At 33.4% G+C, this 12,141-nt stretch overlaps 2 protein-coding genes across 3 annotated transcripts; one reads left to right on the top strand and one right to left on the bottom strand.

Annotated features, from left to right (window-relative positions):
* Positions 1-1,921: 1,921 nt before the first annotated feature.
* LOC112417297 (uncharacterized) lies at positions 1,922-2,344 on the top strand. The gene has a single exon (XM_024772836.1). The coding sequence runs from the start codon at positions 1,922-1,924 to the stop codon at positions 2,342-2,344; it is 423 nt and encodes a 140-aa protein (XP_024628604.1).
* Positions 2,345-6,004: 3,660 nt separating this feature from the next.
* On the bottom strand, positions 6,005-10,540 carry LOC25500535 (protein Brevis radix-like 2). Of its 2 annotated transcripts, none has more exons than XM_024773387.2 (6): positions 10,218-10,540; positions 9,637-9,792; positions 8,895-9,274; positions 7,504-7,639; positions 6,529-6,923; positions 6,005-6,437 (listed from the first exon to the last, which is right to left on the bottom strand). In XM_024773387.2, exons 2-6 carry the CDS (start codon positions 9,754-9,756, stop codon positions 6,359-6,361), a joined length of 1,110 nt encoding a protein of 369 aa, XP_024629155.1. In that variant the 5' UTR covers positions 9,757-9,792; positions 10,218-10,540; the 3' UTR covers positions 6,005-6,358. The 2 variants fall into 2 exon arrangements, with proteins under 2 accessions (XP_024629155.1, XP_013444429.1); XM_013588975.3 differs by having other exon boundaries at positions 9,637-9,795; positions 10,218-10,539.
* Positions 10,541-12,141: the final 1,601 nt, after the last annotated feature.

Genomic DNA, 12,141 nt, shown 5'->3' with positions numbered 1-12,141 from the left:
TTTCTAAAGTCTTAGCTAATAGACTTAAGTATTGCCTGCATAAATGTTTTCCCATGTTCAGTCTGCATTCATTCTTGGACGATCTATTTTGGATAATGTTATGATTGCTATAGAAATTATTCACTACTTGAAGAGTAAAACCAAAGGGAATGTGGGGGATGTGGCTTTAAAAGTTGACACGAGTAAGACATATGATAAAATTAATTGGGAGTATTTGCGCAGAGTTATGTTAAGACTCTGCTTTGATGCGAAATAGGTTGGTTGGATCATGATGTGTGTGGATTCTGTGAAGTATAAGGTGTTAGTGAATCAAGTATCTGAGGGACCTATTTTACCAGGTAGAGGGCTCAGGCAGGGAGACCCATTGTCCCCTTACCTTTTCATTTTGTGTGCACGAGGTTTGACTTCACTGATTGACAAAGCGGAAGGGAGGGGAGACCTTTATGGAGTTCGAGTGTGTCCGGGGGCTCTTACATTCACAAACCTTTTGTTTGTCGATGATTGCTTTTTATTTTGCAGGGCCACAGAGAGAGAAGTAAATGCATTAAAGAACATATTCTCCATATATGAAGACACTTCAGGCCAACAAATAAATTTCCAAAAATCATAAATATTTTTTAGCAAGAATGTAGGTGCAGAAGCCAAAGTGAACATATCGAATATCTTACAAGTCAACATTGCAATTGGAACCGGTAAATATCTCGACCTTCCTTCCATGACAGGGAGGAGCAAGAAAGACTTGTTTAAATTCATTAAGGATCGAATATGGAGGAAGATCAAGTCATGGGGATGACGCTCTTTATCTACGGCGGGAAAAGAGGTGATGATTAAATCTGTACTCCAATCTATTCCTACCTATTTCATGAGTATTTTTCTAATTCCCTCATCTCTTGGTGATGAAATCGAGAAAATGATGAATTCTTTTTGGTGGGGAAATGGTGAAAATAGAAATAAGAGAATCAGGTGGCTTTCATGGGATAAATTATATGTCCATAAAAGAAATGGTGGTATGGGTTTTAAGAATTTATATATGTTCAATATGGCACTTCTAGGCAAACAAGTATGTCGGTTAATGTCTCAACCAGAGTTATTAGTAGCAAGACTTTTTAAAGCACGACATTACCGAAGGAATGATATTTTTGAGGCAAAGAAAGGAAACAATTCAAGTTATGTGTGGAAGAGTATTCATGAGGCTATACCCATGGTCAAGCAAGGAACAAGGTGGAAGATTGGTAACAGAGATAAAATTCGGGTTTTTCAAGATAGGTGGCTCATGAATGGCAGTTTAGCACAGCCTACTGCGCAGTACAATCAGTTGCTGCAACTTAATGTGAACGAATTGCTTCAGCCGGGTCAAAAGTCATGGAATTTGGATGTGCTGCAACATTATTTAAGTCCACAGTCGATGTGTGAGGCTATGAACACTCCGTTATTTAATTCTATTGCACATGATGAGCGAGTATGGAGGCCAGATAAGCGTGGAACTTACACCGCTCGCTCAACATATAGGTTTTGTCTAACAGAACTAGTAGAAAATGTAGGGCTGGAGGTCGAGGGGGATTGGATTTCGATTTGGAAACTAGCTGTACCACCAAAGGTTAGAAACTTTGTTTGGTGAGTAGCTCGAAATTGCTTGCCAACTCACGTGAGGCTTAGCGAGAAGGGTATTCAAATTGGAACAATCTGTCCCGGAAACAACAACACATATTCTGATGCAGTGTAACAAAAGTAGAGAATGTTGGGTGAAGTTGGATCTGATTAATTACATAGACCAGGCCCAGCCACAACATGGTAATATTGGAGGTATGATTTTCTACTTATGAACTTAATGTCAAAGAAAGATAAATATATTTTTGCTATGAATATTTGGAGCTTGTGGAAGAGGAGAAATGTATCAATTTGGGACCATCAAAATGAGGGGATGGCAGAAATTATTCATAGAGGGAGTTACATGTTGACAGAATGGCGGAATGCACGTCAAATTGAGGAGCTGCCGTCGTCACGACAACAAACTCATCCTGATAGGGTGAAATGGCAACGACCACCCAATAGCTTCGTAAAGTGTAATGTTGACACTTCATTCTCTCAGAACTACAATAAAGTGGGTATTGGAATATGTTTAAGAGATGAATTTGGTATGTTTATAGGAGCTAAAACTATATGGCTGCAACCGATTATGTCAGTTGACATAGGAGAAGCATCAGGATTACTAGCCGCTATGGAATGGGTAAGAGAATTGGAGTTCAAGAAAGTTATCTTCTGTTTAGATTCAAAAGGAGTAGTAGACTCATTCAACTCACATGTTCGAGATGACACAGAGCTTGGTTCCATCTTAGAGGTGTAGAGTAAATTTATCTAATATTTGTAACAACTCTTATGTCGAGTTTTCTAAGAGAGAGACTAATATGGTTGCTCATGAACTTGCAAAGGTGGCTGTATATAATGCCAATTCTCATCTTTATTTTGACATACCTGATTATATTGATCCTTTGATTTTTAATGAAATGAATTAGTACCTTTTCGTCGAAAAAAAGAGTTGAAAGTTGGAATCCACAAACCAACGCATTGATTATTGTTGAAGGGTGAAAATTTTGTACCAAAAAACATTGTCACAAAATCATGTATAATTAAAATGGGAATCATTAGTTGGATTTAAAAGTAATATGAATCCAATCGAAGGCGTGGTTATAATTAATGGTGGTGCAGTTACAAAAGTTAAAAGTGGATAATTGGATCAAGTTTTTTTTTTAATAGAGAATTGGATGGAGTTTTTTTTGTTGAAGAAAGAAGAAATTGAATGGAGTTTTTTTTTTTTTTGAGAAAAGAAATTGGGTGGCGTTTTGAATGCTTGAGATATGGAATCTCAGTCCTTGTGAGCTTATCTCAGTTGGTAATGGTAATAAATGTATAATATATACAAAGTGTGAGGTTCATACTCTGGCCACCACAAAAAAGATAAGGAATCTCAAAAATTAATTCACAACTGACAATTATTATTTTTTTATTTCAAAAGAGGGATTAATTCAAAAATTAAAGATTCACTTTTTTTTGGAGCCATAATTCCATGGATACATAATAACTTAAATTTTGGTCAAAGAAATTAAATATTTACATTATATATAGATACATTGTTTTGACAAATACATAAGCACTTGTAAATTTTGGTCAAAAAACTAACTTATACATAGCTACTAAGATATTTTTTTCAATTTTCATTAGCATATACATATTTTTATTTACAAATTAAATTGAATATTAACTTATAAATTAAAAAAAGTTGACTATTTTTATCAATTAATTAAATTAAATTAAATATTTTCTTAACTAAAATATTTTTTTACAAATTTTATTAAAAAACAACTCATAAATCTATCTCTATCCGATGTTTGAAAAAAAAAAATGGTAAAATAACTTTTTCTGAAATGTATCATATATTGTTTCTGCAGTTAAAAATCTTATTCACAATTTGAGTTGCATTAGAAACCAATGTGACAGGGTTATAATTTTTTTTCTTTTTTTGTGGTGGTCGGGGTTCGAACCACAGACCTTGCATATTATTATGCATTTTGCATAACAGCTGAACTAAGCTCACGAGGACATATAAAATAATTTACTTATTCATCCCTATAAAATATAATTTAAAATAAAAAATTGAAATCTAATAAAATATAAATAAAAAACAGATAGATATTGAATTAAAAGCTATTAATAATTAATTTAAAAGAAAATTATTAAAAATTAAAAAATATGAATTTTAATTTATTTTTATAATATATTCAATATAATATTATTGCATTAGTAGTTTTTTCATTTATATGTAATATATATCTTGCCTTATAAAAAATGTAATATATATCTTACCTTTATTTGGCTTATCTAGCATATATAATAAATTATTCATTTACTTATGAATTTTAAAAAAAATGGAATAATTGATTTTGTAGTGTCAATGAATTTTTTAAAATGATTTAATTATTTATTTAATTTTAAATAATATTACAAAATAATTTTTAAAATTATAATTATTTTATAAGGATAATATTCACATTTAAATATATGATATATATCATATCATGTCTGTGTACCAAAAGTATGGTATGATAAGATAATGTTATGATGTTTATTATCGTGTGCACATCAAATATATTGTAGAATAATTGTTTATCATTTCTATATCGTATTTTATTATTATTCTGCTTTAATTCATATTATGTCTCTATCAATCCTAAGAACAAAATAGAACACAAGAGTTATATATATATATATATATATATATATATATATATATATATATATATAAATAGGATACTTGTATGTCTCGTCGTGGATTAAGATATTCTCTAAAGGTCTCAGGTTCGATTCCCTCTGGTGCCAATTTCGGTGGGCTAAGTCCATACAGAGCTTGCTCTGGCTTTAAACAGGGCCCCCGCAAGTTGGCGGTGGGATTGGTCCCTCGGATTAGTCGATTCTTGGATCGAATACCGAGTTTTAAAAAAAAAAGATATTCTCTAAAGATGTACATATAATAATATTTTGAAGGGTTAATAGGTCTTTATCCCCTGTAATATATGTCATTTCCAATTATCCCTCTGTAATTTTTTTTTATTTATCCCCCTGTAAAAAACAATTGTTTTGATTTACCCCCCAATAGGCCAAAGTCCAAACAAAAACGAAAATTTCTTGAAAAAAAATAAAAAAATTGGTTTTCCCGCAAAAAGGTTGTGGAGTTCAGTGTAACTTCTACGAGAGTAAGGTTCTTTATTTTATTATAATTTTTTGGGATGTTTCAGAGCAATCTAATCAAGTAGTCTGAAAACCGGATTTTCAACTTAGACACGGCATCAATAACTAACAATGATCTAAAGCACATAAATAGGAGTTAGGATGGTTATTATGGTTCTTGAACTACCTATCCCTGTTACAAATAAGGTCGGTTTTTGTGTTGTTACAATTCATATTATATAATCCGAACTGGTTTTCTTCGGATTCTAGACACGAGAGGGGTATATAGAAAACAAGGAACACACCCTATACATGGGGTGCTTCAGACTATAAAATTCAAACTACTTATTGAGTTCGTATTGTATAATCTCAGCATGTGAAAAACTCATTTTCCATCCAAAAACAGGAAAAAAACTCATTTTAGATTCAATAATCCAAAACCCCCCCAAGCGACATTTTTGATACAAAACAGAGCGAGTAGAAATGGATTGGATGAAAAAAAGTAAATCATAATGGAAGGATGGAGTATATATAAGACTAGCACCCAGAGAATCACAAAGCTCTCTCCTTCAAGAGCATCTTTGGTAATTGCACCATCCATGACCATGGAGAAGTAGTGACGTCACTCTTTTGTGCATAGGTGATTTTGGCTAAAACACGCTTAAAAAGGTAAACTCTAAATCTTAGTGTAATTCATGGCTATTTTAGTTAGACATGAAAGTTTTATGTTTGAGAGGGATTAATTATTTTTTCAAAATATACCTCTTGATTCTACCACACTTACTCCTAGTACATTTCGTCTCGTTGACTAATGTCATGTTTGGTTTGGCGGCAGAAGTGCCAATAGGCATCTCGTTGAAAAAGAGAAGCCAAGAAACCAAGCTTTCACAGTGACGTGGTTTCCTCCTGCCACAGTTTTGCAAAAAGCATTGTCATTCCAAACATATACTAACTCTTCTGTTGTCACGACTCCTCCTTCATAGCTAGTATATGGTTTTTGATTTGGTCATTGGTGTCACCGTTTCTCATCATTATCTCATTCCATGTTGTTGTCTTGCTTTACTATTGTCCTCTTACGAGCAACATTTAAAACCAAAGGTATGTGACACCTTGAAAATGAGGCCAACAACAACGATTCGGTTACTCGTCAAATATTCACAGCCCCACTCCAGATTAACAAAAAAATATCCCCATTCTGTTGTATTTATAGCCATTAACTCATCACAAAAATTCATTAATTATTTTCTCCAGATTTGAAATATAATGAAGATCGTTTTCAATCTGCTGCACTAAGTTTTCAGTGTAAACATTGTCAAGAACCAAACATGTTATCTCACATGGAATAGTTAAAAATTCATACAAAATGGAAAATATTTGACAACTACATCAAGACATTGACACTAACAAGTTTAACTATAACTTAAATTGCACTATCATAGTTTAATATTTCCCAATATCTTCATTTCTCCACAGCTACACTGAACTCCAAACTTGAAAGTTGTAGTCACTTGAATATTATCCACTGAAAAGAAAGAAAGAAACTGAATCTAAAATTCACAGTAATGTAAAGCTTTCACATTGTCCTCTCTTGTTAGTCTTCTGAAGCAGTTATGTGTGTAAAGGCTCATTACTATAGTCACAAATATTGCTCTTGTATCCTCGCACGGTTCTCTTCCCACCACAATCTCGCATGCATTTCTCCAAACTTCTCTCGGCTGCGTAAAAGGATATACAAATGAAATTTTGAATGAAACTGATGTTTCTTTAAAAAGTAATTTATTTTCCATGCAAACAATTTCGACAAACCTGAAACGGACACGCCTAAGTTCTCTGGTTCCACCTGGTAGTGCTCTGATAGTGATGTATACTCCCGGTTCGTCCTGTTCAACCCATTCAGTTTCCATGTCACTGGCATTGCTGATTGAGAGCTCACCTGAGTGATCTTCCTCTTCTGATGAACTCGTCCTTACAGAAGCATCAATGGATGATCTTTCGGTCTTTGGCACACCAATGTTGGAAAGATTAGATTTTGATGGCAGACCACTTGTTTCATAGCAAGGTTGAGGTTGCATATGGTGGTGATCCAGTGAATCTGATGAGGAGTAGCCCATTGTCATTGGGTGGTGCAAATGACGGGGCAGGCGCTCTTTGGTTAGAGGAGGTGTGACGGGGCTGTCCCTCGCAGATTCAATCTTCGAACTCTGAAAAAAGAAAAGAAAGGTACCTAAACACCAAGTATTCTACATAAATTGCTATCGTAAAATACAAAAGGTAACAATCCACTTACTTAGTAAGGCCCAATACTAAGGATTGACTTATTTGAGTTTATCTACTGGCATAAACATTTGTGAGATTGTTTGGGAGAGCTTATGTAAACAACCTATGACATGTCGATAAGTTGTTTTCAGCTTATTTCCATAAGCTCTTTAGGATAACTTTTTATAAATTAGCTTATATTATATGAAAACAGTTTGTCTTTACTTTATCTTTTGTTATAAAAACAGCTTATATGATAAGCGTTTATGCTATAAGCACTTAATTAAGTTGTTTATCTAAACAATGCCTAAATAGGAATTTGATCCTTAAACACATCCCACCCATTCAAGAGGCAGGTTTCCATTTCAAATATCTCAAGTTCAGACCTCAAGATCATGTATGAGTTAGATGGAATTCAAGACGAGTAACACGGATAACATGCATTCTGCATGGATTTGTTTTTGAAACAGAAGTTCAATCATGGAATTCTTTAACATGATACTACAAAAAGTGTATTCTTCTCACCTCATCTTCAGATCTAGGTGGGGTTGGAAGAGGAACTGCTTCTTGATTGAACCTTTGAACATTGTACAGTTCCATAACCTTGTCATAGTTCTCCGCCCACCATCTCTGAGCTTGCCATTTATTAAACATTTCGCGACTGATCAGAAATTATAAAACAGTTAGTTTGATCATCGATGGGGTAAAAACAAAGAAATCACCATAATACTCAAGTATATTTCCCATAGTGAATAAGGCTCAATATGTATTGACAGCAAAAAGTATATATAAAAAAAAAGGGAACTCTATTTGCTACTAATGAAATTATTCAGTATCAATAAAGTAGAATTTTATATTCATAAACTATTGATGTTTCAATGTATGGATCCTTAATGTATAATTCTTGTTTTTTAGTTTCCTTTTCTATTCAAACTTGCTTGCATTTCATAAAATATATTATTCTAGCAGAGAAACAAGCCTAGAATTTTTCTTTGCATAGCTTCCTTTCCTTTTTTCTTTCTTTCCTTTTTCCATCTTTATTCTTTTTTCCTTTTCCTTTTTCTTTTGTGAGATGAGAGGAGGGAGGGAATTTGAATGATCAAGCAAGGAGATAAAAATCCATTTTGCTTTTGTCCCACTCTACTACCACAAGTGAAGCATGTGTTACTGACAACGAAACAAAGCAGTGGTTCTCCAAAGAGGCACACTACAAACAAGATAGATCCTGCCAAATGCCAATCTAGAATCTGTACAGCCTTTGAAAAGCATGTGATCTATGGAACATACACACATAAATCCAACGCGACAGAGACACTTAATAATTTGGAAAATGGAAGTAACTGAATGTAGGTTTAAATATGATTTTGCACCCTGCAATTATAGTTGTTTTTTATTTTAGTCCCAGTAAGTTTTTTTTTTTTTTAATTTGGTTTAGTCCCTGCAAATTCAAATATTGTTGCTTTTAGTCCCTGACATTATACGTGGCCCAACAAAATCATGCTACGTGACCCAATAAGTTGATGTCAGGGACTAAAAGCAACAACATTTGAATCTGCAGAGTCTGAATCCAAACGAAAAAAATTGTAGAGACTAAAACCAAAAAACGCATAGACTAAAGTCATATTTAAACCTTGAATGTAATTACATGTGTTGGTATTGAACTCTGACAAGTGTCGGACACTAAACACGACATGTCCGTACTACATAGCATGTAATCACTCTCAAACAAACATGTAATTAAGTGCCAGATCAAACAAGAACAAAAGAAAGTTTAAAAACTACAAAAGACAAAGCCACAGTAGTTAAAAAGCTAGCTACTCTCTACCACATAACAAAGCATGTGATTTGCAACAACTCCAACTAATAAAAACATTGTGCAATTTCCAAAACACAAAAAAAGAAGAGAAGGGAAGTACCTGAACCGTATCCTCTTCAAATCATTCCCACCTTCAGGCAATGAAACAAAAGTAATAAGCACACCAGGTTCAACTTGTGCAACCCATTCCTTAGGTTCATCCTCTTCTTCCATGAACACAACTGACTCGGTACGTCCGCTCACCGATGTTGGTGTTCCTTCTCCACTTGAAATCCCTTTGAGTCTCGCTTCCATTTCCTTCCCCCACATTCTTGGTGTTGAACTTGCGCTCCCGGTTCTTCGGTACGCCCAGTTGAACCTTGCTGAATCTGATCCCATGTCAGAATCAGCATATTTTTTGTTCTTGTTACCATTTGAAGATCCTGAACAAGGCTTGCAATTCTTATATGCCCCAGAAGCCTTTACTGCCATGTCCTTGATCTGAGGAAGAAAAAAAACACATTTGTCACCAAAATCACCTCTAGAGAAAAAAACAAAAAACATAAATAAAAAAAGACAAAAATTGGGTCTTTTAATTACATAAAGGGTCACTAAAATTCACACCTACATGAAAGGAACAGGAACATGTACGTTTGCATAACCATAACTAACTAACTAACAAATTTCATGTTAGCAAAATAATGGAATTTTGATTTTCTTAATCAGCACCCAAATATAAACATTATTACATGACTTTGTCAGAAACAAAGACAGGTGTATAATATGGATTTAACATTTTTTTTCTTTTGAAAACTCGTTATCCAACCCAAGGACCGACTAATCTGAGGAATCTGGCAATTTACCTGAGCAGTGAGAGCCTTGATGGCTTGTTTGGTGCTAGGTGTTTGCACAGCTTCATCTTCTTCTTGTTGATGAAGAGATCCATTATTGAGTTGCTTTGAACAAGCTATGCAAGTCAACATTTCTGATTCAACAACTCACTTGAATTTCCAATTCCACTTCTAAATGCCAAAAACAGAACCAAAGCTATTAATACCAAAAAATGAAACTTTATAGCAATCAAACAAATATAAGATCTGGGGTCAACTCAATTCTCTTCAATACACAAATATTTTAAAAAAAAAATGCAAAAACTTCATTGAATCAATGTATTGCTTATAAGGCAAAAACAGTGATCCTATGAAGAATGATGACCAAAATAAACACACCCACAAGAGAGATATAGAAAATGGATCTATGAGATCAAAATGCATATAAAAAAATGATAATTTTTATATATATACTACATGTTGAGTGAATTGAACTCTTTCTCTTTCTCTCTCTCTCTATGAGTCAGAGGAGACTAAAACTGAAACATAAACTGAGTGAGACATAAGAACAAACACAAGGAATGCAAGAATGTAAATAAGAAAATTAAGAGTACCCTTTGGTTTCTTCTCAGTGTCACTCCTGAAGGGTCATTGAGATTTGGGTTGTTTAGGTGGGTAGCTGTATCTAACTATGTATGTATAGGTTCTTCACAACAACGTGTGAAAGGTACTGAGGATTGGCGTGGTGGCTTGGTCCCCTATGTGTCTATTCTATGTGTGATTTCTTGTGATAGTGTTATTGTTGTACACTTGTGTATATATATAGTGAGAGAGAGGAGAGAGAGATTGTGCATGCGCCACCCTATTCTTTCTCTCTCTCTCTCTCTCTGAAAAGAAAAGGTGGAAAATGGGAATGTAGCGGCGTGAAGTTATGTGCTATGTTTGGCACAACACAAAAGGTAGAATTTCTGTGAGCATAGCAGAGTCTTGATCTACTTCGTTTAGATGTTTTGAAAATCGGACCGAATCGATCGGTTCAAGAATCAATCAGTTGTTACGAAACATAGACTCAGACATAGATACCGGATAGCATATTGATATGTTGAGAAAATATAATTTAATGTAATCCTATGTTCCGTGTCGATAAGATATGTATCTGACACACAGAGACACATCAAATCTAAAAGAATATATCGCGTGGTTAGATTTTGATTGAATTGATGACATTTTGTTGACTGGATTGAATTGGGATCGAACCAAGTTGAATTTGATTGATCATCCGTTAGTAGGTTTTGATAATTTTTCTATAATAGTCAACTTTGATTTAATTTTTTTGTGTGAACTATGTATTCTACGCGCACAAGTGTGTAAACTAATTTCTTGAGTCAATTAAGATGGTAATTTATGACAAAACTCTCCTTTATAAGATGCACCACTAATGCATTCCCACTATTAGATTCGAACACAGACATTCGGTTAAGTTGGAAATGATCTTTTACTATCATTTTTAAAAAAAAAATCTTTTACTATCTTATTTAAGTGTTGTTATGTAATTCAACTTTGGTCTGATTTTTAAAAGGTTGCTTGATTTTTCTTTTTGTGCTAACTCTTCGATTCATAAGGAAGAGAACCTCCATAATTGAGAATTTGATCGAGGGATAGGTAAAATCTGATATATGATTGTTTTAGATCGAATTCGAACTTAGGTTCATTTAGAATAGTGATTGATTTGCCTCATCTTCAAAAACCAAGATATCACATCTATTGTTAACTAATTTTCTAACAAAATTTGCCTCGAAATCTTTTTCTTTTTTCTTTTTTTATAACAAAGATGACCTAAGTCCTCAAAATTCTTTATCATTTTTCTAATTTTGATGATCTACTTTTTTACTTATATTTGACTAGAGAGATTGTGCATATGATTTTTTGAATAATTATTCATCTATGTATACTATGTAGTGATTTCGTTTTAAACTACATTATTTTTTTTCCTTCTTTGACAGTCACATTATTTCTTTTCTTAAAACTCTTAATATTTGAATGTTATGACAGATCCTAATTAATTACAGTGGGGTGCGTTACTTATAAAGGATTAAGGGGGGATTCATGCATTACTTGAAATGGTAAATTTCAATTGCATTATTATTTGAACGTTGGTTGTGAATGTTATAGTTGGTGAATTGGGGATGGTTCAAAATTTTAGTTTGTTTTGAAAGTTTAGTTGGTGAATTTGAATATCTCGATATTAAATTCTCATCATGTCACTTTTTTTTTATAAGAAAAACAAATTAATGAGAGTATAAAGTGTACTCGAAACTCATTACAATATTTGATTTGATTTTCTTACCACATCCATTTTATTTTATTATCACCATTACGGGGCAATACCTTATTTTGTAGTGAAAATAAAATATCCTTATTCACCAAAAAAATAAATAATCCACTCTATGTTTTATGAATGAATTCCTCATGTGTCAACAATTTCTATGTTGAACTAGTCCTCACGGTATTTTGATTTGATTTTAATTGAACTCCCCT

Source organism: Medicago truncatula, chromosome 8 (genome assembly GCF_003473485.1).
Source record: "Medicago truncatula cultivar Jemalong A17 chromosome 8, MtrunA17r5.0-ANR, whole genome shotgun sequence".
Taxonomy (NCBI): Eukaryota; Viridiplantae; Streptophyta; class Magnoliopsida; order Fabales; family Fabaceae; genus Medicago; species Medicago truncatula.
Note: the sequence above shows the minus strand (reverse complement) of the source record. Positions and strands in the feature narration are given on the sequence as shown.